At 66.7% G+C, this 23303-nt stretch overlaps 1 protein-coding gene across 1 annotated transcript in view; it reads left to right on the top strand.

The window, feature by feature from the left end:
* CHD3 (chromodomain helicase DNA binding protein 3) overlaps positions 1-23303 on the top strand; it is a gene marked incomplete at its 5' end in the record, with an annotated part of 44344 nt that overhangs the window by 1719 nt on the left and 19322 nt on the right. The window contains 20 exons of the mRNA XM_084304153.1: positions 4-69; positions 200-373; positions 1568-1692; positions 2529-2767; positions 4621-4751; positions 5632-5767; positions 5911-5973; positions 6949-7127; positions 8458-8691; positions 9755-9952; positions 10924-11138; positions 13230-13361; positions 13591-13690; positions 15200-15391; positions 17097-17297; positions 18908-19045; positions 19319-19440; positions 20299-20472; positions 22191-22332; positions 22961-23092. Of these exons, the coding sequence (XP_084160279.1) occupies positions 4-69; positions 200-373; positions 1568-1692; positions 2529-2767; positions 4621-4751; positions 5632-5767; positions 5911-5973; positions 6949-7127; positions 8458-8691; positions 9755-9952; positions 10924-11138; positions 13230-13361; positions 13591-13690; positions 15200-15391; positions 17097-17297; positions 18908-19045; positions 19319-19440; positions 20299-20472; positions 22191-22332; positions 22961-23092 (3093 nt within the window). The remainder of the gene's footprint in view (positions 1-3; positions 70-199; positions 374-1567; positions 1693-2528; positions 2768-4620; positions 4752-5631; positions 5768-5910; positions 5974-6948; positions 7128-8457; positions 8692-9754; positions 9953-10923; positions 11139-13229; positions 13362-13590; positions 13691-15199; positions 15392-17096; positions 17298-18907; positions 19046-19318; positions 19441-20298; positions 20473-22190; positions 22333-22960; positions 23093-23303) is intronic.

The raw sequence follows: 23303 nt of genomic DNA on the forward strand, positions 1-23303 counted from the left end.
AAGAAGAAGCGGGGCCCCCGCAAGCAGAAGGAGAACAAACCCGGCAAGCCGCGCAAACGGAAAAAATTGGTGAGGCCCGCACCTTGGGGGGGGGTCCTGTTGTTTTGAGGGGGGTCCTGGGATTTGGGAGGGGGTGTCCTGGGATTTGGGGGGGGTCTCGGCGTGACCGTCTCTCCGGGGGGGGGGTCTCGGGGCGCAGGTGAGCGAGGATGAGTTCGAGTCGGAGCGCGACGAGTACCGGGAGAAGTCGGAGAGCGGCGGCAGCGACTACGGCGGCGTGGCCAAGAAGAAGCGGCGGAAGCACCGCGAGAAGAAGGAGAAGAAGACGAAGCGGCGGAAAAAGATGGACGAGGAGGGGGGGCAGAAGGTGAAGGTACGGCCGGGGGGGGCGCGTTGGGGGCCCTGGGGTGCCCCACGACCCCTTTGGATCCCCTTGGGGTCCCGGTGACCGTTTTGGGGCCCGTGGGGTCCCTGCACCCATTTGGATCCCATTGGGGTCCCAGTGGGCCATGGGTTTCCCCCCACCCGTTTGGATCCCCCCATTGGGGTCCCCATGACCATTTCAGGGCCCATGGGGATCCTGGTGCCCATTTTAGGACCCATCAGGTCCCCCAACCCCTTTGGATCCCATTGGGGTCCCCATGACCATTTTGGAGCCCATGGGGTCTCTGCACCCATGGTGGATCCCGTTGGGGTCCCGTTGGGCCATGGCTTTCCCCCCACCTGTTTAGATTGCATTGGGATCCCAGTGCCCATTTTGGGGCCCATGGGGTCCTCCCATCCCGTTTGGATCCTGCTGGGGTCGCCATGACCATTTTGGGGCCCTGGGGTCTCCCCTAACCCCTTTGGATCCCATTGGGTTCCTGGTGACTGTTTTGGGGCCCATAGGGTCCCTGCACACGTGGTGGATCCCGTTGGGGTCCCGATGAGCCATGGGTTTCTCCCCACCTGTTTGGAGCCCACTGGGGTCCCGGTGACTGTTTTGGGGCCCATGGGTTTCCCCCCACCCATTTGGATCCCATTGGGGTCCCAGTGCCCATTTTGGGACCCGTAAGGTTCCCCCCAACCCGTTTGGATCCCATTGGGGTCCCGGTGACCATTTCATGGCCCATGGCTGTCCCCCCACCCATTTGGATCCTGTTGGGGTCCCCATGACCATTTTGGGGCCCATGGGGGTCCCGGTGCCCGTGTTGGGGCCTTTGGGGTCCCTACACCCATGGTGGATCCCATTGGGATCCCAGCACCTATGGTGGGTCTCACGGGTTTCCTGGTGCCCATTTCAGACCCCATGGGATCCCTGCACCCATTTGGATCCCATTGGGGTCCCCGTTCCCATTTCAGACCCTATGGGGTCCCCCCACCCTCATTACACCCCATGGGGTCCCGCTGCCCCTGCCCTTCCTGTCCCCACCCCCGTCCTTGTCCCCGTGCCCGTTTCTGACTCGCTCCCCTTCTCTCGCTCTCGCCGCCGCTGGTGCCACCCCCTGTCCCTGTCCCCATCCCCGTCCCTGTCCCCATCCCTGTCCCTGTCCCCGTCCCGTCCCCGTCCCGTCCCCGTGGGGCGCAGCCGGTGGAGCAGAAGTCGTCGGCGCAGCTGCTGGGCGCCTGGGGGCTGGAGGACGTGGACCACATCTTCACCGAGGAGGACTACCACACGCTCACCAACTACAAGGCCTTCAGCCAGTTCATGAGGTGGGTGCTGGGGCTGGGGGCGCCTCGGGGTGCTGGGGGGGGGCAGGGGAAGGCTCCTCGGGGGGGTTTGGGGGCACCTCGGGGTGTTGCGGGGGGACCTTGGGGGGGTTTGGGGGCAATTGAAGGCACCTCGGGGTGTTTTGGGGCACCTTGGGGTTCTCTGGGGGGCAATTGAAGGCACCTTGGGGTGCTGCTGGGCCACCTTGGGGTGCGGGGGGGCACCTTGGGGTGCTTTGGGGCACTTTGGGGTGCTGTGGGGCCCCTTGGGGTAGCTTTGGGAGCTCTCATGGGCCCCTTTGTGGTGCTTTGGGGTCAGGTGAAGTTACCTGGGGTGTTTTGGGGCACCTCGGGGTGGTGTAGGGGCAGTTGAAGGCTTCGTAGGGTGCTGCTGGGACGCCTTGGGGTGCTTTGGGGGCTGTTGAAGGCACCTTAGGGTGTTTTGGGGCACCTTGGGGTGCTGTGGGACTTCTCAGTGACTCCTTGGGGTGTTTTGGGACACCTCGGGGTGTTTTAGGACCTCCTACAGGTCCTTTGGGGCGCTTTGGGGGCAGTTGAAGGCACCTTGGGGTGCTTTGGGGTTTCCTAAGGACCCCTTGGGGTGTTTTGGGACACCTTGAGGTGCTGCAGGGACTTCTTGATGACCCCTCGGAGTGCTTTGGGGCCCCTCGGGGTGCTGTGGGACTTCTTGAGGACCCCTTGGGGTGTTTTGGGGCACGTTGGGATGCTTCGTGTGCCACCGCGGTCCCTTTGGGGCGCCCCGGGGTGCTCTTTTCGGGGTGGGGTCTCCACGGGCAGCCCCCGGTGGGGTTCCCAGCCCCGCTGCCGCTCGCTCGCAGGCCCCTGATCGCCAAGAAGAACCCCAAAATCCCCATGTCCAAGATGATGACCATCCTGGGGGCCAAGTGGAGGGAGTTCAGCGCCAACAACCCCTTCAAGGGCTCCGCCGCCGCCGTGGCCGCCGCCGCCGCCGCTGCCGCCGCCGCCGTGGCCGAGCAGGTGTCGGCCGCCGTCGCTGCCGTCGCCCCCGAGGCGCCGCCGCCGCCCCTGCGCAAGGCCAAGACCAAGGAGGGGAAAGGTGAGCGGCACCCCGGGGACCCTCCGTGCTGGGGACAAGGTGTCAGGACCCTCGGGGACCCTCCCTGTTGAGGACAATGTGAAGGGACCCTCGGGGACTCACCGTGTTGGGGACAAGGCGCTGGGACCTTTGGGTTCCCTTCTTCTTGGGGACAAGGCCCCAGGACCCCCAGGTCACCTCCCTGTTAGGGACAAGGCGCTGGGACCCCCGGGGACCATCCGTGTTGGGGACAATGTGAAGGGACCCTCAGGGACTCTCAATGTTGGGGACAAGGTGAAGGGATTCCCAGGTCACTTTCTTGTTGGGGACAAGGCGCTGGGACCTGTAGGTCACCCCCGTGTTGGGGTCAAGGTGCCAGGACCTTTGGGTTCCCTTCTTCTTTGGGACAAGGCCTCAGGACCCCCAGGTCACCTCCCTGTTGGGGACAAGGCGCTGGGACCCCCGGGGACCATCCGTGTTGGGGACAAGGTGTCAGGACCCTCAGGGACTCTCTGTGTTGGGGACAAGGTGAAGGGACCCCCAGGTCACCTCCGTGTTGGGGACAAGGCGCTGAGACCTTTAGGTCACCCCCGTGTTGGGGTCAAGGTGCCGGGACCCTTGGGTTCCCTTCTTCTTGGGGACAAGGCCCCAGGACCCCCGGGTCACCTCCCTGTTGGGGACAAGGTGACGGGACCCCCAGGGACCCTGCATGTTGGGGACAAGGTGCTAGGACCTTTGGGTTCCCTTCTTCTTGGGGACAAGGCCTCAGGACCCCCGGGTCACCTCCCTGTTGGGGACAAGGTGCTGGGACCCCCGGGGGCCGTCCGTGTTGGGGACAAGGTGAAGGGACCGTTGGGGACCCTCTGTGTTGGGGACAAGGCGTCAGGACCCCCGGGGACCCTCCTTCTTGGGGACAAGGTGCTGGGACCTGTTGGTCACTTCCTTGCTGGGGACAAAGTGCCAGGACCCTTGGGTTCCCTTCTTCTTGGGGACAAGGCCCCAGGACCCCCGGGTCACCTCCGTGTTGGGGACAAGGTGACGGGACCCCCGGGGACCCTGCATGTTGGGGACAAGGCACTGGGACCCCCAGGTCATCTCCATGTTAGGGACAAGACCCCAGGACCCCCAGGTCACCTCCCTGTTGGGGACAAGGTATCAGGACCCTTGGGTTCTCTCCTTGGGGACAAGGTGCTGGGACCTGTTGGTCACCTCCCTGTTGGGGTCAAGGTGCCAGTACCTTTGGGGACCCTTCCTGTTGGGGACAAGGTGCTGGGACTCCTGGGGACCCTTCGTGTTGGGGACAAGGTGCCAGGACCCATTGGTCCCTTTCATGTTGGGGACAATGTTCCAAGGCTTCAAGGTCCCCTCCCTATTGGGGACAAGGCACCAGGACCCTGGGTCCCCTCCCTATTGGGGACAAGGTGCTGGGACCCTTTGGTCCCCTTCTGGTTGGGGACAAAGTGCCAGGACCCCCGGGTCCCCTCCCCATCGGGGACAACATACCGAGACCCCAAGGTCCCCTCCTAGTTGGGGACACGGTTCCAGGACCTGTTGGTCCCCTCCCTTTTGGGGACAAGGCTCCAGAACCCCGGGTCCCCTCCCAGTTGGGGACACAGTTCTAGGGCCCTGGGTCCCCTCCCCATTGGGGACAATGTTCCGAGACCCCAAGGTCCCCTCCCAGTTGGGGACACGGTTCCAGGACCCGTTGATCCCCTCCCTTTTGGGGACAAGGCTCCAGAACCCCGGCTCCCCCCCCCATTGGGCACAACCTTCCGAGACCCCAAGGTCCCCTCCCCACTGGGGACAAGGCTCCAGGTGCCGTCCCCCCCCCCGTTGGGGACAGGAGCCCTGGGGACAGCGCTGTCCCCTGGCAGGGCCCGGGCACAAGAAGCGCAGCAAGAGCCCGCGGGTGCCGGAGCTGAAGCGGAAGCTGAAGGGCAAGAAGATGGCACCGCTCAAGATCAAGCTGGGCGTCCTGGGTGGCAAGCGCAAGAAGAGCAGCTCGGTACGGCCCCGCTGTCCCCTGCTGTCCCCTGCTGTCCCCACTGGTGGCACCCAGAGGTGTCCCCACGTCCCCTTCTCGCCCTCTGGTGTCCCCGCGTGATGGAACCTAACCCCTCGGGTGGCACCCAGAGGTGTCCCCCAGCCCCTCCTCGCCCTCAGGTGGCACCCAGAGGTGTCCCCGTGTCCCCTTCTAACCCTTGGGTGGCACCTAGAGGTGTCCCCATGTCCCCTCCTCGCCCTCAGGTGGCACCTAGAGGTGTCCCCGTGTTCCCTTCTAACCCTTGGGTGGCACCCAGAGGCGTCCCCCAGCCCCTCCTCACCCTCAGGTGACCCCACATGGTGGCACCTAGCCCCTCAGGTGTCACCCAGAGGTGTCCCCATGTCCCTTCCTCGACCTCTGGTATCACCCAGAGGTGTCCCTGAGCTCCTCCTCACCCTCTTGGTGTCACCCAGAGGTGTCCCCACATCCCCTCCTTGCCCTCAGGTGTCCCCAGGTGGTGGCACCTGATCCCTCCTCACCCTCAGGTGTCACCCAGAGGTGTCCCCGTGTCCCCTCCTCATGCTCTTGGTGTCCCCAGCTGGTGGCACCCAGCCCCACGTCCCCTCCTCACCCTCGGGTGTCACCCAGAGCTGTCCCCGAGCCCCTCTTCACCCTCTTGGTGTCCCCAGCTGGTGGCACGCAGCCCCACGTCCCCTCCTCACCCTCGGGTGTCACCCAGAGGCGTCCCCCACCCCCTGCCATCCCCCCGCAGCGTCCCCCAACCCCATCTCCCCTCACCACCCCCCAAGAGCCCCGTGCCCCCCGTTCCCCCCAGTGCTCCCCCGTTCCCCCCAGTGCCTCCCAGTGTCCCCAGTGTCCCCGTGTCCCCGTCCCGTTGCAGAGCGAGGACGCGGGGGAGGCGGAGGAGGAGTCGGACGCGGAGAGCTCGAGCGTGCACAGCGCCTCGGCGCGCTCCGACCCCGCCGCCCGCATCAAGAAGCTGAAGCGAGGCCGCCCCGGCCGCAAGAAGAAGAAGGGTGAGTGGCCCCCGGCCCCGAGCGCCCCCTCCCCGTCCTCCCCCCTGTCCCCTCGGCCCTCCCCGTGCCCTCCCCCGCCCCCTCCCCGTGTCCCCTCCCCGCTGCGGGGCCGCGGGTGACGCCGCCGCCGTCTCTCCTTGCAGCCCCCTGCACCGTCCTCAACCGGGAGCGCGGCCCCGCGGGGACGGGCGCTGTGCCCGCACACGGTGAGAGCCCCCTCGCTGTCCCCACGTTGTCCCCACGGCATCCCCAAAGCCGAGGGGCCACCCTGGAGCAAGGGGCGTCCCCCCCTCACCCCCCCCCCATCTCCTGGGTTTGGGGCTGGGGGTCCCCCGGGTCCCCCTCCACACCGGCCGGCCGGGGGCTCTCCCTTGTCCGTGTCCCCGTTGTCCCCATGTCCCTGTGTCCTGATGTCCGTGTGTCCCCAGGTGTCCCCACCATCTGTCCCCATCCCTGCTGCCCCTCATGTCCTGATGTCCCCATCCCCATTGTCCCCATGTCCCTGCCTCCGTGTCCCCACCAACTCTCCCTGGTGTCCCTTGTGTCCCAAAATCAGACCTTACCCCTAGGTGCTCCTGTCCCCAGGTGTCCCCCAGTGCCCGTGGTGGCCCCATTGACCACGGTGTCCCCACCCGTGTCCCTGTCCCCTCTCCCAATCCCTGTCCCTGTCCCCATTCATGTCCCCATCCCCATCCTGCCCCCGTCCCCATCCTGCCCCCGTCCCCATCCTGTCCCTGTCCCCATCCTCTCCCCATCCCTTTCCCCATCCCCTGTCCCCATCCTTGTCCCCATCCCAGTCCTAATCCTGTCCCAATCCTGTCCCCATCCTGCCCCCGTCCCCATCCTGTCCCTGTCCCCATCCTGTCCCTGTCCCCATCCCTGTCCCCATCCTCTCCCCATCCTGTCCCCATCCCCATCCCAACCCCATTCCCCATCCCCAGTGCTCCCAGTGCCCCCTCCCCCCGCTGTCCCCAGCGTCCCCATCCCTCCTGTCCCCCCACCCCCATCCCAATGTCCCCACCCCCCTGCCCCCATCCCCCCACCCCCATCCCAACGTCCCCATCCCCCCACCCCCTTCTCCCCACCCCCACCCCCATCCCCCCGCCCCCCACCCCTCTGTCCCCACGCCCCCCCCCGTGTCCCCTGGGGCTCGGTGGCAGCGGGCGCTGCTGTCCCCGCAGGCCCGGGGCCGGAGGAGGACGGGGACGGCTACGAGACCGACCACCAGGACTACTGCGAGGTGTGCCAGCAGGGGGGGGAGATCATCCTGTGCGACACCTGCCCCCGCGCCTACCACCTCGTCTGCCTCGACCCCGAGCTCGACCGCGCGCCCGAGGGGCGCTGGAGCTGCCCCCACTGCGTGAGTGGCGACGGGGGGGGGGCTTGGGGGGGTCCTGTGATGGGTTGGGGGTGGTCTGGGGGCGGCCGGGGGGTCCCTGAGGGAGTCTGGGGGGCCCTGGGGGTGGTTTAGGGGTCTCTGGGGGAGTCTCTGTGTTGGGTTGGGGGCTTTGGGGGTAGTCTGGGGGTGTCCAGGGGGTCCCTGAGGCAGTTTGGGGGTCCCTGAGGGAGTTTGGGGGGCCCTGGGGGTGGTTTAGGGGTCCCTGGAGGGTCTCTGTGTTGGGTTGGGGGTTTTGGGGGTGGTCTGGGGGCATCCAGGGGGTCACTGAAGGAGTTTGGGGGGCACTGGGGTGCTCTCTGTGTTGGGTTGGGGGTGTCCAGGGGGTCCCTGAGGCAGTTTGGGGGGCCCTAAGGGAGTTTGGGGGGTCTCTGAGGCAGTTTGGGGGGCCCTGGGGGGGTCTCTGTGTTGGGTTGGGGGTGTCCAGGGGGTCTCTGAGGGAGTTTGGGGGGCCCTGGGGGTGGTTTAGGGGTCCCTGGAGGGTCTCTGTGTTGGGTTGGGGGGTTTTGGGGGTGGTCTGGGGACATCCAGCGGGTCCCCAAGGCAGTTTGGGGGTCCCTGGGGGGGGTCTCTCTGTTGGGTTGGGGATTTTGGGGGTGGTCTGGGGATCCCTGGGGGAGTTTAGGGGACCCTGGGGGGGTCTGTGTTGGGTTGGGGGTGCCTGGCAGTATCTAGGGATGTCCAGGGGGTCCCTGGGGGGGTCTCTGCAATGGGTTGGGGGCTTTGGAGGTGGTCTGGGGGCATCCAGGGGGTCCCTGAGGGAATTTGGGGGTCCCTGGGGTATTTCTGTGTTGGGTTGGCGGTGTCCAAGGGATCCCTGGGGGGTCTCTGCATTGAGTTGGGGGTGGTCTGGGGGTGTCCGGGGGGGGGCTGGGGGAGTTTGGGGGTCCCTGGGGGGGGGGGTCTCTGCATTGGGTTGGGGATGCTGGGGGTCTCTGGGGTGTCCAGGTGACCCTCAGGGGTGTTTGGGGGTACGTGGGGGGGGTCTCATGGGAAGTTTGAGGATCCTGGGGGGGGTCTGTGCATCATCCCAATCATCCCATGGGGACTGAGAGACCCTGGGGGGGCTCAGGGGTCCCTTGGGGGTGGGAAGTTCCTTTGGGGGGGTCACTGGGGGTCCCTGGGGGGGTCACTGGGGGTCCCTGGAAGGTCACCGGGGGTCTCTGGGGGGTCCCCGGGGAGCTCAGAGGGTCTGGGGGGTCCCCCAGAGGTCGGGTGCCCCTCAGGACGTCCCTGGGAGCGGTCTGGGGGCTTGGGGGGGTTTCCCTGACGCCCCCTTCGGTGCCCCCCTCAGGAGAAGGAGGGGGTGCAGTGGGAGGCGAAGGAGGAGGAGGAGGAGTACGAGGAGGAGCTGGAGGAGGAAGGCGAGAAGGAGGAGGAGGACGACCACATGGAGTACTGCCGCGTCTGCAAGGACGGCGGCGAGCTGCTGTGCTGCGACGCCTGCATCTCCTCCTACCACATCCACTGCCTCAACCCCCCCCTGCCCGAGGTCCCCAACGGGGAGTGGCTCTGCCCCCGCTGCACGGTACGGGGGGCACGGGGACAGGGGGGCAGGGGGACGGGGACAGGGAGCGGGGGGGGACGGGACGGGGATGGGAATAGGGACAGGGATGGGATGGGGATGGGGACGGGATGGGGACGGGGATGGGACAAGGATGGGGACAGGGAGTGGATGGGGACAGGACAAGGATGGGGACAGGATGGGGATGGGGATGGGATGGGGATGGGATAAAGATGGGGATGGGACAGGATGGGGACAAGGACGGGGATGGGGATGGGACAGGGAGTGGATGGGGATGGGGACAGGGAGGGGATGGAGACAAGGACAGGACAGGGGGTGGATGGGGATGGGATGGGAATAGGGACATGGATGGGACAGGGATGGGGACGGGGGCGGAGGGGATGGGACAAGGACAGGATGGGGATGGGGATGGGACAAGGATGGGGACAGGGACAAGGAACAGATGGAGCTGGGGACAGGATGGGGATGGGATGGGATGAGGACAAGGACATGGGGATGGGGACAGGATAGGGGCAGGGATATAGATGGGGACAGGGACAGGATGGGGACAGAGACAGGGAGCAGATGGGGATGGGGACAGGATGGGGATGGAACAGGAATAGGGACAGAAGCAAGGTGAGGACAGGGAGCAGGATGGGAATGGGACAGGATGGGGACGGGGACAGGACAGGGAGCAGGATGGGGACGGGGACAGGATGGGGATGGGGACAGGAACCTGTTGGAGACGGAGCTGGGACAGGGACAGAAGGGGGACAGTGACTGGGAGTGGATGGGGACAGGGACATGGATGGGGACAGGATGGGGATAAGAGACCTGGTGGGGACAGAGTTGGGACAGGGATGGGGACAGGGACGGGATGGGAATAGGGACAGGGACGGGATGGGGACAGGCGAGGGAGGTGTTGGGGACAGACACAGCGATGGTTTGGGGTTGGGGACAGGGACAGGGACCTGCTGGGGACAGGGACAGGACGGGGACGGGGACCAGGCCAGGATGGGGACGCAGTGGGGCCGGGGTGGGGCCGGGGGGTGACGTCCCCTGTGCCCCAACGCCGCTGTCCCCGCAGTGCCCGGTGCTGAAGGGGCGGGTGCAGAAGATCCTGTACTGGCGGTGGGGGGAGCCGCCCCCCCCCGTGGCCGTGCCCCCCCCCGAGGGGCCCCCCGAGGGCCCCCCCAAGGTGCTGCAGGGCCGCTCGGAGCGAGAGTTCTTCGTCAAGTGGGTGGGGCTGTCCTACTGGCACTGCTCCTGGATCAAGGAGCTGCAGGTACCGGGTGACGGGGGTCCCAGGGGGGTGGGGACACCCCGGGGGGGGGGGGCTGGGGGGCATGGGGACACCCCTGGGGGGGACCTGGGGGACAGGGACACCCCTGGGGGTGGTCTGGGGGACATGGGGACACCCTGGGGGGGATCTGGGGGGCGTGGGAACACCCCCAGGGGGATCTGGGGGGTGTGGGGACAGCCCCAGGGGTGGCCTGGGGGACATGGACAGCCCCCAAGTGGCCTGGGGGACATAGGGACACTCCTAGGGGTGGCCTGCGGGACATGGGGACATCCCTGGAGGGGACCTGGAATATGGGGGCACCTCCCTGAGTGGCCTGGGGGACATGGGGACACTCCTGGGGGTTCCCCGGGGGATGGGGACACCCCTGGGGGTTCCCCGGGGGATGGGGACACCTCTCTGAGTGACCTGGGGGACATAGGGACACTCCTGGGGGTGGCCTGGGGGGACAGGGACACCCCCAAGTGGTCTGGGGGACACCCCTGGGGGTGGTCTGGGGGATGTGGGGACACCATCTGAGTGGCCTGGGGGACACAGGGACACCCCCCGAGTGTCCTGGGGGACATGGGGACACCCTTGGGGGTGGCCTGGGGGACACAGGGACACCCCTAAGTGGCCTGTGGGGACACTGGGACCGGGGCTGTCCCCCTGTGACCAGCCGGGGATAATGGGGACACCCCGAGGGCAGGGGGGACGGGGCCACCCCTGTGACCACCCTAGGGGACAAGCGACCCCTCTGTGCCCACCGTGGGGGGCGACACGGGACACGACCCCCCCGGGGAGACATGGGGGCACCCGTGGGGACAGTGAGGGCACCCTGGGGACACCCCGGGGACGCACTGTGACCGAGGACACCCCCAGCACCCACCCCGTAACCCCCTCGGGGGCCACCAGGGTGTCCCCCGCGCCCCCCAAAAACTAACCCGTGTCCCCCCCCCCCCCCCCCCCCCCCCCAGCTGGAGATCTTCCACCTGGTGATGTACCGCAACTACCAGCGCAAGAACGACATGGACGAGCCCCCCCCCCTGGACTACGGCTCCGGGGACGACGACGCCAAGAGCGAGAAGCGGGGCCGCAGCCAGGACCCCCTCTACGGCGGCATGGAGGAGCGCTTCTACCGCTACGGCATCAAGCCCGAGTGGATGACGGTGCACCGCATCATCAACCACAGGTTGGGGGGAATTTTGGGGGGGTTTTGGGGGAATTTTGGGGGGTTTTGGGGGAGTTTGGGGGGTTTTGGGGGAGTTCGGGGGGTTTTAGGGGGTTTTAGGGGGGTTGGGGATAAGGGGACGCTTTGGGGGCTGCTGGATGCTGATGGTGGTTTTGGGGATGACTTCAGGGGCTGCTGGACAGCCCTAGTGCCCGGGGGTGACCCCCAGCACCCTTGGGTGCCCCCCTACATCTGTGGGTGCCCCCTGCCCCAAAAGGGGGGCTTGGGGACACTGCTGGAGGCTCTGGGGACAAGGGGACGCTTTGGGGGCTGCTGGATGTTGATGGAGGTTTGGGGGATAACTTCAGGGGCTGCTGGACAACCCTAGTGCCCGGGGGTGACCCCCAGCACCCTTGGGTGCCCCCCTACTCCTGTAGGTGCCCCCCTACATCTGTGGGTGCCCCCTGCCCTAAATTAGAGGGTTGGGGTGGCATCAGGGGACACGGGGGATTTGGGGACACATCTGGAGGCTTTGGGGACAAGGGGAAACTTCAGGGGCTCCTGGACACCCTCAGTGCCTGGGGGTGACCCCCAGCACCCATGGGTGCTCCCCGACACCTGTGGGTGCTCCCCATCACCCGTGGGTGCTCCCACCCCAAAGGGGGGGCTTGGGGTGACATCGGCACAGGGCTTCTGGGGGGTTTGGGGACACTGCTGGTGCCTTTGGGGACAATCGGCAACTCTGGGGGCTCCTGGACACCCCCAGCACCCATGGGTGACCCCCAGCGCCTGGGGGTGCCCCCTCCCCAAATCCGAGCAGGGTTTGGAGACACCCCTGGGGACACCCCTGGGGACACCCCTGGGGACACCCCTCGCACCCTTGGGTGCCCCCCAGCTGCCTCTGGGCAGCCCCAAAATCCTGAGTGTCACCGCCCGTGGTGTCCCCGACCCCAGTGTCCCCTTGGGGTGTCCCCGTGTCCCCCCCGGGTGTCCCCTGGTGTCCCCGTGTCCCCCCCCCAGAGTCACCAGCCCTCTGGCCGCGTGTCCTCAGGTGACCCCGTGTCCCCAGATGCCCTCTGCTGCCCGCCCGTGGCCTTGTCCCCGTGGCCTTGTCCCCGTGTGACCCCTCTGCCACCGCCTGTCCCCAGGCAACCCCAGTGCTGGGTGTCACCCGGCTGTCACCCGGCGTGTCCCCGCTGGCAGTGGGTGACCCCTGGTGGCCCTGCGGCACTCGCCACCCGACCCCGGGGCCTGGCTGCCACCCGTGGCACGGGAGGATCCCCGCTGTCCCCCGTGGGTGCCTCGTGTCCCCTGTGGGTGCCTCATGTCACCCGTGGGTGCCCACTGTCCCCATGGGTGCCTGCTGCCATCTGTGGTACCTTGCTGTCCCCACGGGTGCCTCGTCGTCCCCATAATTGTCCCACTGCCCCCACAGGTGCTAGTGTCCCCATGGGTGCCTCATTGTCCCCGTGGGTACCCCATTGTCCCCATGGGTGCTTGCTGTCACCCATGGGTGCTCACTGTCCCCTTGGGTACCTGCTGTCACCTGTGGTACTTTCTTGTCCCCGTGGGTGCCCCACTGTCCCCACAGGTGCCCTGTTGTCCCCACAGTTGTCCCACTGTCCCCACAGGTGTCTCATTGTCCCCATGGGTACCCCATTGTCCCCATGGGTGCTTGCTGTCACCCATGGGTGCTCATTGTCCCCTGGGGTACCTGCTGTCACCTGTGGCATCTTCTTGTCCCCATGGGTGCCTTGTTGTCCCCACAGTTGTCCCATTGTCCCCACAGGTGCTCAGTTGTCCCTGTAGGTGCCCATTGTCCCCATGGGTGCTCGCTGTCACCCAGGGGTGCTCACCGTCCCCCTGGCTACCTGCTGCCACCTCTGCTGTCCCCATGGGTGCCCGTTGTCCCCCGGGGTCCCTGCTGTCACCTGCGATGCCTGATGCCACCCCACTGCCCTGTGGGTGCCCTGTGCCTGATCCCCCTGGGTGCCCAGTGTCCCCCGGGTGCCCGCTGCCCCCCATGGGTTCCCGCTGCCCCCCATGGGTTCCCGCTGCCCCCCCGGGTGCCCGGTGTCCCCCGGGTGCCCGGTGTGACGGCGTGCCGCGCAGCGTGGACCGCAAGGGGCAGTACCACTACCTGGTGAAGTGGCGCGACCTGCCCTACGACCAGGCCACCTGGGAGGAGGACGAGATGCCCATCCCCGACTACGACCTCCACAAGCTGGCCTACTGGAAGCACCGGTGAGCCCGGGGACACCGGGTGGGGGGACACCGGGAGGGGGGGACACCAGGGGACGTGCCGCGGGGGGACACGCGGCGGGGGGACGCGACACGGCATCGGGAATGGGGGACGCGGGCGAGCCCCTGGGGGGACCGGAGCCACCGGGCTGTGGTCTCACCGTGTCCCCCCCCCCACAACATGTCCCCTGTTGGCCCCCCCTCCCCGTTGTCCCCTCCCCGATGTCCCCAGGGAGGTGTTCATGGGGGAGGACCCGGCGCAGCCCCGGCGCTACAAGAAGAAGAAGAAGGAGACGCCGGGGGAGGGCCCCCCCGACTCCCCCACCAACGACGTGAGTGCGGGGCACCGCGTGTCCCCCCCGTTGTCACCTGCGTGTCCCCCCCATTGTCACCTGCATGTCCCCCCCTGTTGTCACCTGTGTGTCCCCCCCCCAGTCACCTGGACATCCCCTGTCACCTGGGTCTCCCTCAGCTTACCTGGGTCCCCCCACTCCTTGGGTTCCTTCCTGTCCCCCGTGTCCCCCTCCAAGTCCCCCGTGTCCCCCCCAGGTGCACTGTGCCCCCCCAAAGTCCCCCGTGTCCCCTCCATCCCTTTGTCCCCCCATCTCCCACTCCTCCCACCCCCCTCCCCAGTGGCGGTGTCCCCCCACGGTGACGTCCCCACAGTGACATGCCACCAGGGTGACGTGTCCCCATGGTGAGGTGCCCCGTGGTGATGTGCCCCATGGGGACGTGTCCCCCGTGCTGAGCTATCCCCGCGGTGACACCTCCCCATGCTGAGGTGCCCCACGTTGACGTGCTCCACGTTGACGTGTCCCCACGGAGACGTTCCCCACACTGATGTTCCCCACGTTGACCCATCCCCACATTGATGTGCCCCATGGTGACATTCCCCATGGTGACCCATCTCCACGTTGACCCATCCCCACATTGATGTTCCTCATGGTGACGTGTCCCCACGTTGAGTTGCCCCTCATTGACCCACCCCACATTGACCCATCCCCATGGTGATGTGCCCCATGTTGACGTGCCCCGTGATGATGTTCTCCATGTTGACGTTGCCCACGTTGACCCATCCCCACATTGACCCATCCCCACGTTGACGTTCCCCGCGGTGACGTGTCCCCGGGTTGACGTTCCTCACATTGACCTGTCCCCACGTTGATGTTCTCCACATTGTTCTCCACGTTGACCCATCCCCCCGTTGACCCATCCCCCTGTTGACCCATCCCCACGTTGATGTTCCCCACGTTGACCAATCCCCACGTTGACCAATCCCCACGTTGACCAGTCCCCACGTTGACCCATCCCCATGTTGACACATCCCCACGTTGACATTCTCCATGGTGACATGTCCCCACATTGACCCATCCCCACGTTGACGTTCCTCATGGTGACCCATCCCCACATTGACATGTCCCCACATTGACCCATCCCCCTGTTGACGTTCCCCATGGTGACGTGTCCCCATGGTGACGTGTCCCCATGTTGATGTTCCCCATGTTGACCCATCCCCACATTGACTCATCCCCACATTGACCATCCCCCTGTTGACATTCCCCATGGTGACATTCCCCACGTTGACCCAACCCCACATTGACCCATCCCCACGTTGACCATCCCCCTGTTGACGTTCCCCATGGTGACGTGTCCCCATGTTGATGTTCCCCATGTTGACCCAACCCCACATTGACATGTCCCCACGTTGACCCATCCCCATGGTGACCCATCCCCACATTGACGTGTCCCCACGTTGACCCAACCCCACGTTGACCCATCCCCACGTTGACCCTCCCCCCGTTGACCCATCCCCTCGGTGACGTGTCCCCATCCGTCCCCAGCCGACGGTGAAGTACGAGTCGCAGCCGCGCTTCATCTCGGCCACCGGCGGCACGCTGCACCTCTACCAGCTGGAGGGCCTCAACTGGCTGCGCTTCTCCTGGGCGCAGAGCACCGACACCATCCTGGCCGACGAGATGGGGCTGGGCAAGACCATCCAGACCATCGTCTTCCTCTACTCGCTCTACAAGGAGGTGGGTGGGAGCCACCACGGGGTGTCCTCGCGCTCCCCTCTGCATCCCCGTGGCCCTGCCTGTGGCCATACGGCCCCCAGAGGGTGGCCCCGTGGTCCTACTGGTGGTCTCATGGTCCTACTGGTGGTCCCATGGTCCTGCTGGTGGCCCCGTAGTCCTACCAGTGGCCCCATGGCCACCACGGGGTGTCCTCGCAGTCCCATCTGCATCCCCGTGGCCCTGCCTGTGTCCATACGGCCCCCAGAGGGTGGCCCCGTGGTCCTACTGGTGGCCCCATGGCCCTGCCTGTGTCCATACGGCCCCCATAGGGTAGCCCCGTGGTCCTACTGGTGGTCCCGTGGTCCCACTAGTGGCCCCATGGCCCTGCCTGTGTCCATATGGCCCCCATAGGGTAGCCCCGTGGTCCTACTGGTGCCTCCAAGGTCCTACTGGTGGTCTTGTGGTCCTACTGGTGGTCCCATGGTCCTGCTGGTGGCCCTGTAGTCCTACCAGTGGCCCCATGGCCACCACGGGGTGTCCTCGCAGTCCCATCTGCATCCCCGTGGCCCTGCCTGTGGCCATATGGCCCCCATAGGGTGGTCCCATGGTCCTACTGGTGGGTCCAGGTCCTACTGGTGGTCCCATGGTCCTGCTGGTAGTTCCATGATCCTAATGGTGACCGCATAGTCCTGTCTATTGTCCCATGGCCACTACGGGGTGTCCTCGTGGCCCTATTTGTGTCCCCGTGGTCCTGCCTGTGCCCATATGGACTCCATAGGGTGACATCAGCATCCTACTGGTGGTCCCAGGGTCCTGATGGTGTCCCCATGTCCCTGCCAGTGTCCCCATGGCCACCCTGGGGTGTCCTCACGGCCCTGTTTGTGTCCCTGTGGCCCTCCTTGTGTCCCCACAGCCACCTTCAGGTGGCCACAGGGTCCTGCTGGTGGCCCCACGGCCACCCTGGGGTGTCCCCGTGGCCATCCCAGTGCTCTCACAGCCACCCCACGGCATCCCCACGTCCCTGCTGTGTCCCCACGGCCACCCTGGGGTGTCCCCGTGTCCTCCCGTGATCCCGCTGCCGCTCTGGGCTGTCCCCAGGGCCCTTGGCTGTGTCCCTGCTGCCACCCTGTGGTGACACTTGCCATCGTCCCCGGGATGTCCCCGCGTCACTTCAGTCGCTCTCCCTGTCCCCTTGTGCCTCCCTGTGGCCACCCAGGGGTGTCACCAGGATCCCGCCCGTGTCCCCATGCTGTGCCAGTGGCCCCGTGGGTGCCCCACGGCCACCCTGGAGTGTCCCTGCCCGTGTCCCCATGGCCCTGCCTGTGTCCCCACTGCCACACAAGGTGTCCCCATGGCCACTCTGGGATGTCACCATGTCCCTTTTGCCACCCTGGGATGTCACAGTGTCCCCATAACCACCCTGGAGTGTCCCCATAACCACCCTGGGGTGTCCCCATGTCCCCATGGCCACCCTGGGGTGTCACAGTGTCCCTATGGCCACCCTGGGGTGTCACTGTGTCCCCGCCTACGTCCCCTTGGGGACATTTCCATGTCCCTGTGGCCACACCAAGCCACCCCCTGCCCCATGCGTCACGCTGTCCCCGTGTCCCCACGGCCCCGTCCCGCCGCCCCCCGCCCCCTGTGTCACACTGTCCCCACGTCCCCAAGGGCCCGTCCCGCGCCGCCGCCCCGTCCCCGTGTCCCCGTGTGACGCGCTGTCCCCCAGGGCCACACCAAGGGCCCGTTCCTCGTCAGCGCCCCGCTCTCCACCATCATCAACTGGGAGCGCGAGTTCCAGATGTGGGCGCCCGCCTTCTATGTCGTCACCTACACCGGGGACAAGGACAGCCGCGCCATCATCCGCGAGAACGAGTTCTCCTTCGACGACAACGCCATGAAGGGCGGCAAGAAGGCCTTCAAGATGAAGGTGAGGGGGTGCAGGGGGCACGGGGGACGGGTCCTCGGGGTGATGGGGGTCCCTGGGGTGATGGGTGACCTGGCGGCCAAGTCCTCGGGGTGCTGGGGTGACCTGGTGACCAGGTCCTTGGGGTGATGGGGGTCTTTGGGGTGCTGGGGTGACCTGTGGATGGGTCCTAGGGGTGATAGGGTGACCTAGTGGTGGGGTCCCTGGGGTGATGGGTGACCCATGGCTGGGTCCTTGGGGTGATGAGGTCATTGGGGTGCTGGGTTGACCTGGTGACCAGGTCCTTGGGGTGATGGGGGTCTTTGGGGTGATGGGGTGACCTGGGGGCTAGGCCCTTGGGGTGCTGGGGTGACCTGTGGATGGGTTCTTGGGGTGCTGGGGATCGTTGGGGTGCTGGGTTGACCTGGTGACCAGGTCCTTCGGGTGGTGGGGGTCTTTGGGGTGATGGGGTGACCTGGGGGCTGGGCCTTTGGGGTGACAGGGATCATTGGGGTGATGGGTGACCCATTGGTGGGGTCCCTGAGGTGCTGGGTGACCTGGTGACCAGGTCTTTGGGGTGCTGGGGGTCCTCAGGGTGAGGGGTTCACCTGTGGATGGGTCAGGGGTCATTTGGGGTGCTGGGTGTCCCTGGGGTGCTGGGTGTCCCTGGGATGCTGGGTGACCTGGTGCTGGGTCCTTGGGGTGCTGGGGGTCTTCAGGGTGCTGGGTGACCTGGTGGCCAAGTCCTTGGGGTGCTGGGTGACCTGGTGGTGGGGTCCCTAGGGTGCTGGGTGACCTGGTGGCCATGTCCTTGGGGTGCTGGGGGTCCTTGGGGTTCTGGGGTGACCTGGTGGCCAGGTCCTCGTGGTGCTGGGTGACCTGGTGGCAGGGTCCCCTGGGGTGCTGGGTGTCCCTGGGGCGCTGGGTGACCTGGGGACTGGGTCCTTGGGGTGCTGGAGGTCTTCAGGGTCCTGGGTTGACCTGGTGGCTGGGTGCTTGGGGTGACAGGTGTCCCCGGGGTGCTGGGTGACCTGGTGGCCATGTCCTTGGGGTGCTGGGGTCCCTGGAGTCTTGGGTGACCTGGTGGCTGTGTCCTTGGGGTGCTGGGTGACCTGGTGGCAGGGTCCCCGGGGTGATGGGGTGACCTGGTGGCCAGGCTCTTGGGGTGCTGGGGGTCCTCAGGGTGAGGGGTTCACCTGTGGGTGGGTCAGGGGTCATTTGGGGTGCTGGGTGACCTGGTGGCTGGGTCCTTGGGGTGCTGGGTGACCTGGTGGCCATATCCTTGGGGAACCAGGTCCTTGGGGTGCTGGGGGTCTTCAGGGTCCTGGGTTGACCTGGTGGCTGGGTGCTTGGGGTGACAGGTGTCCCCGGGGTGCTGGGTGACCTGGTGGCCATGTCCTTGGGGTGCTGGGGTCCCTGGGGTCTTGGGTGACCTGGTGGCTGTGTCCTTGGGGTGCTGGGTGTCCCCGGGACGCTGGGTGACCTGGTGGCTGTGTCCTTGGGGTGACGGGTATCCCCGGGGCGCTGGGTGACCTGGTGGCAGGGTCCTCGGGGCGATGGGGTCCGGGGGGGGGCTCTGGGGGTCCCCGGGGTGCCGGGCCGTCCCGGCGGCTGGGTGCTGACGGCCGCGGCAGCGGGAGGCGCAGGTGAAGTTCCACGTGCTGCTCACCTCCTACGAGCTGATCACCATCGACCAGGCGGCGCTGGGCTCCATCCGCTGGGCCTGCCTGGTGGTGGACGAGGCCCACCGCCTCAAGAACAACCAGAGCAAGGTGGGCACGGCCGGGGGGGGGGGCAGACGGGACCCCCGGGGGGGCGCCCGGACCCTTGGGGGGGCGCCCGGACCCCTGGGGAAGCCCCCCCGGGGTGCCTCGGGGGGACGTTTGGGCGCCTCGGTCCCTCACGTCGGGGACGCCCCCGGGGTCTGCGCCCCTTGGGGAGGGGACACGGGGGTCCCGTGGGGAGGGGGTGTCCCCTTCCATGGGGTGACACGGGTGATGTGACCCCCCCGTTGTGTGTGTCCCCCCCCCCCCCCCCCCCCGCAGTTCTTTCGGGTGCTCAACGGGTACAAGATCGAGCACAAGCTGCTGCTGACGGGGACCCCGCTGCAGAACAACCTGGAGGAGCTCTTCCACCTCCTCAACTTCCTCACGCCCGAGCGCTTCAAGTACGGCCCCGCCGTCCCCTCCTGGTCCCCAGTGTCCCCTCCTGGCCCCATTGTCCCCCCCAGACCCCCACCGTCCCCTCCTGGCCCCCCACATCCCCAGTCCACCCTCCCGTCCCCCCGCATCCTCCCGCATCGCCCTGTGTCACCACTGTCCCTGCATCCCCCTTTGCTGGCTGTCCCCATATCCTGGCTGTCCCTGTGTCCCCATGTCCTGGTTGTCACCGTGTCCCTATGTCCTGCCTGTCTCTGTGTCCCCTCATCCTGGCTGTCCCCACATGTCCCCATGTGTCCCTGTGTCCCCATGTCCTGTCCATCCTCACTCCCCATGTCCTGCCTGTCCTCACCTCCTGGCTGTCCCCATGTGTCCCCACGTCCCCATGTCCCCACATGTCCCCGTGTCCCCACGTCCTGTCCATCCTCATGTCCCCATGTCCTGTCTGTCCCCATGTCCCCACATCCTGGACATCCCCTTGTCCCCTTGTCCTGGCTGTCCCCACATCCTGGCCATCCCCATGTGTCCCCATGTGTCCCTGTGTCCCCATGTCCTGTCTGTCCCCATGTCCCCACATCCTGGTGTCCCCACGTCGAGGCCATCCCCTTGTCCCCTCATCCTGGCTATCCCCACCTCCTGTCTGTCCCCACGTGTCCCCACGTGTCCCCGTGTCCCCACGTCCTCTCCATCCTGGTGTCCCCACACCCTGCCCCTTCCCACATCCCCCCCACCTCCCCCAGCCCCTCGTATCCCCACATCCCCTCGCGTCCCCGCGTCCCCAACCTTGTCACCGCCATCCCCGCGCCCCCCCCTCGCCCCAACCACCCCCCAGCCCCCTCCTCACGCCCCCCACCCCCCCCCCGCAGCAACCTGGAGGGCTTCCTGGAGGAGTTCGCCGACATCTCCAAGGAGGACCAGATCAAGAAGCTCCACGACCTGCTGGGCCCCCACATGCTGCGGCGCCTCAAGGCCGACGTCTTCAAGAACATGCCGGCCAAGACCGAGCTCATCGTGCGCGTCGAGCTCAGCCCCATGCAGAAGTACGGGCGCCGCGGGCAGGGAGGGGGTGGCCCCGGCACGTGGGGGGGGGCTCAGCGCCCCAGAGACAGCTCCCGGGAGCCCTGGGGGTCCCAGCACCACAATATCTGATCCCGCTGGGCTTGGGGAGGGTCTCAGCACCCCAATTCCAGGTCCTGTCCGCCTTAGGAGGGGGTCTCAGCACCCCAATTCCCAGATCACACCAACTTTGGGGGTCCCAGAACCCCAATACCTGATCCCGCTGGGCTTGGGGAGGGTCTCAGCACCCCAATTCCAGGTCCTGTCCGCCTTAGGAGGGGGTCTCAGCACCCCAATTCCCAGATCACACCAACTTTGGGGGTCCCAGAACCCCAATACCTGATCCCGCTGGGCTTGGGGAGGGTCTCAGCACCCCAATTCCAGGTCCCAGCATCCCAATTCCAGTTCCCATTCACATTGGGAGGGGTCTCAGCACCCCAATTCGAGGTCTCGGTACCCCAATTTAAGGTCCCATCCACCTTGGGAGGGGTTTCAGCACCCCAATTCCAGGTCCCAGCACCCCAATTTCAGGTCCTGTCCGCCTTAGGAGGGGGTCTCAGCACCCCAGTTCCCAGATCACACCAACTTTGGGGATCCCAGAACCCCAATACCTGATCCCACTGGCCTTGGGGAGGGTCTCAGCACCCCAGTACCAGGTCCCACCCACTTTAGAGGGGGCCTCAGCACCCCAACACCCAGAGTCCACTGGCTTTGGGGGTCTCAGCACCCCAATTCCAGGTCTCAGCACCCTGACACCAGGTCCCACCCACCTTGGGGGGGTCTCAGCACCCCCATTCCCAGATCCCACCCACCTTGGGGGGGGGGTGTCTCAGCACCCTGACACGAGCTCCTACCCACCTGGGGGGGCTCAGCACCCCAATACCTGATCCCACCAGCCTTGGGGAGGGTCTCGGCACCCTAATTCCAGGTCCCAGAACCCCAATACCAGGTCCCGTCCACCTTGGGGGGGGGTCTCAGCACCCCAATTCCCAGATCACACCAGCTTTGGGGGTCCCAGCACCCCAATACCTGATCCCACTGGGCTTGGGGAAGGTCTCAGCACCCCAATTCCAGGTCCCACCCACTTTAGAGGGGGCCTCAGCACCCCAACACCCAGAGCCCATCCACCTTGGGGGTCTTGGCACCCCAATACCTAATCCCACTAGCCTTGGGGGAGGGTCTCAGCACCCCAGTTCCAGGTCTCAGCACCCCAATTCCAGGTCCCATCCACCTTGGGGGTCCCAGAACCCCAAATACCAGACCCCAGCAGTCTTGGGGGGGGGGGGGGGGGGGTCAGCACCCTAATTCCCAGATCCCACCGACCTTGGGAGTCTTGGCACCCTAATACCAGCTCCCATCCACCTTGGGGGGGGTCTCAGCACCCCAATTCCAGCTCCCATCCACTTTGGGGGGGGGGTCTCAGCACCCCAACACCCAGGTCCCACCACCTTTTGGGGTCCCAGCCCCCCAATTCCAGCTCCCACCCACCCTGGGGGGGGTCCCACCTCCCCAAACACCCAGCCCCCAAAACCCTCGGGGTGCGCGGGGGGGGTCCCAGCGCCCCGATCCCTTGCCTCCCACCAACGTGGGGAGATCCCAGCCCCCAAACCTGGGTTCCTACGGGGCGAGGGGGGGGTCCCACCAGCTGGGGGAAGGGGGCTGCCCCCCCCCCCGAGCCGGGTGCCAGCCCCCCGCCCCGCAGGAAGTACTACAAGTACATCCTGACGCGCAACTTCGAGGCGCTGAACTCGCGGGGCGGAGGGAACCAGGTGTCGCTGCTCAACATCATGATGGACCTGAAGAAGTGCTGCAACCACCCCTACCTCTTCCCCGTGGCCGCCATGGTGAGGGGGGGGGGGCCGGGGGGGGCACCGGGGGGGCACGGGGGGGTGGGGGGACACACGGGGGGGTGGGGGAGATGGGGGGATACGGGGGGATGTGGGGGCATGGGGGGAAAAGGGAGATGGGGGGGGGGGAGATGAGGGGATGTGGGGGGACATGGGGGGGACATGGGGACATGGGGGGGGGACAGGGACGTGGGGTGGGGGGAGATGGGGAGATATGGGGGGATATGGGGGGGACACGGAGGGCATGGAAGGGGACAAGAAGGAGGTGGGGTGGTGGGACATGAGCTTCAGAGGGACATGGGGACATGGGGGGGACAGAGGGACACGGATATGGGGCAGGACTGGGGGGGACAGAGGGGCACGGGGTAGTGGGACACTGGGAGCTGCAGGGGGACATGGGGATGGGGGGGATGGGGGGAGTTATGAGGGGCATGGAGGGGACACGGAGGGGACACGGAGGGGACAAGGGGACCACAGGGTGGGGGGACACGGGGGGAGCTCCATGGGGACACCTCGGGGAGACGCAGAGCTGTGGGTGCACAGGGTGGGTGGTGGGGCTGGGGGTGATGTCCCTGTCCCCATCCTGTCCCCAACCTGTCCCTAACCCGTCCCCAACCCGCCCCAGGAGTCCCCGAAGCTGCCGAGCGGCGCCTACGAGGGGGGGGCCCTGATCAAGGCCTCGGGGAAGCTGCTGCTGCTGCAGAAAATGCTGCGCAAGCTGAAGGAGCAGAACCACCGCGTGCTCATCTTCTCCCAGGTCGGTGGGGGGGGAACCGGCCCCCCCCGGGCACCCCTAGGGCCCCCCCAGCACCCATGGGTGCCCCCAGAGCCCCCAACACCCAGGCCAGCAGCCATGGGTGCCTCCAGTGTAACCAGTTCTTGTCCCAGCACCCCTGGGTGCCCCCAGTCTACCCTAGCACCAGCAGCAGCTGTGCCTGTGGGTGCCCCCAGTATAACCAGTAACCATC

This window comes from Netta rufina (genome assembly GCF_964035555.1).
Source record: "Netta rufina genome assembly, chromosome: 35".
NCBI lineage: Eukaryota > Metazoa > Chordata > Aves > Anseriformes > Anatidae > Netta > Netta rufina.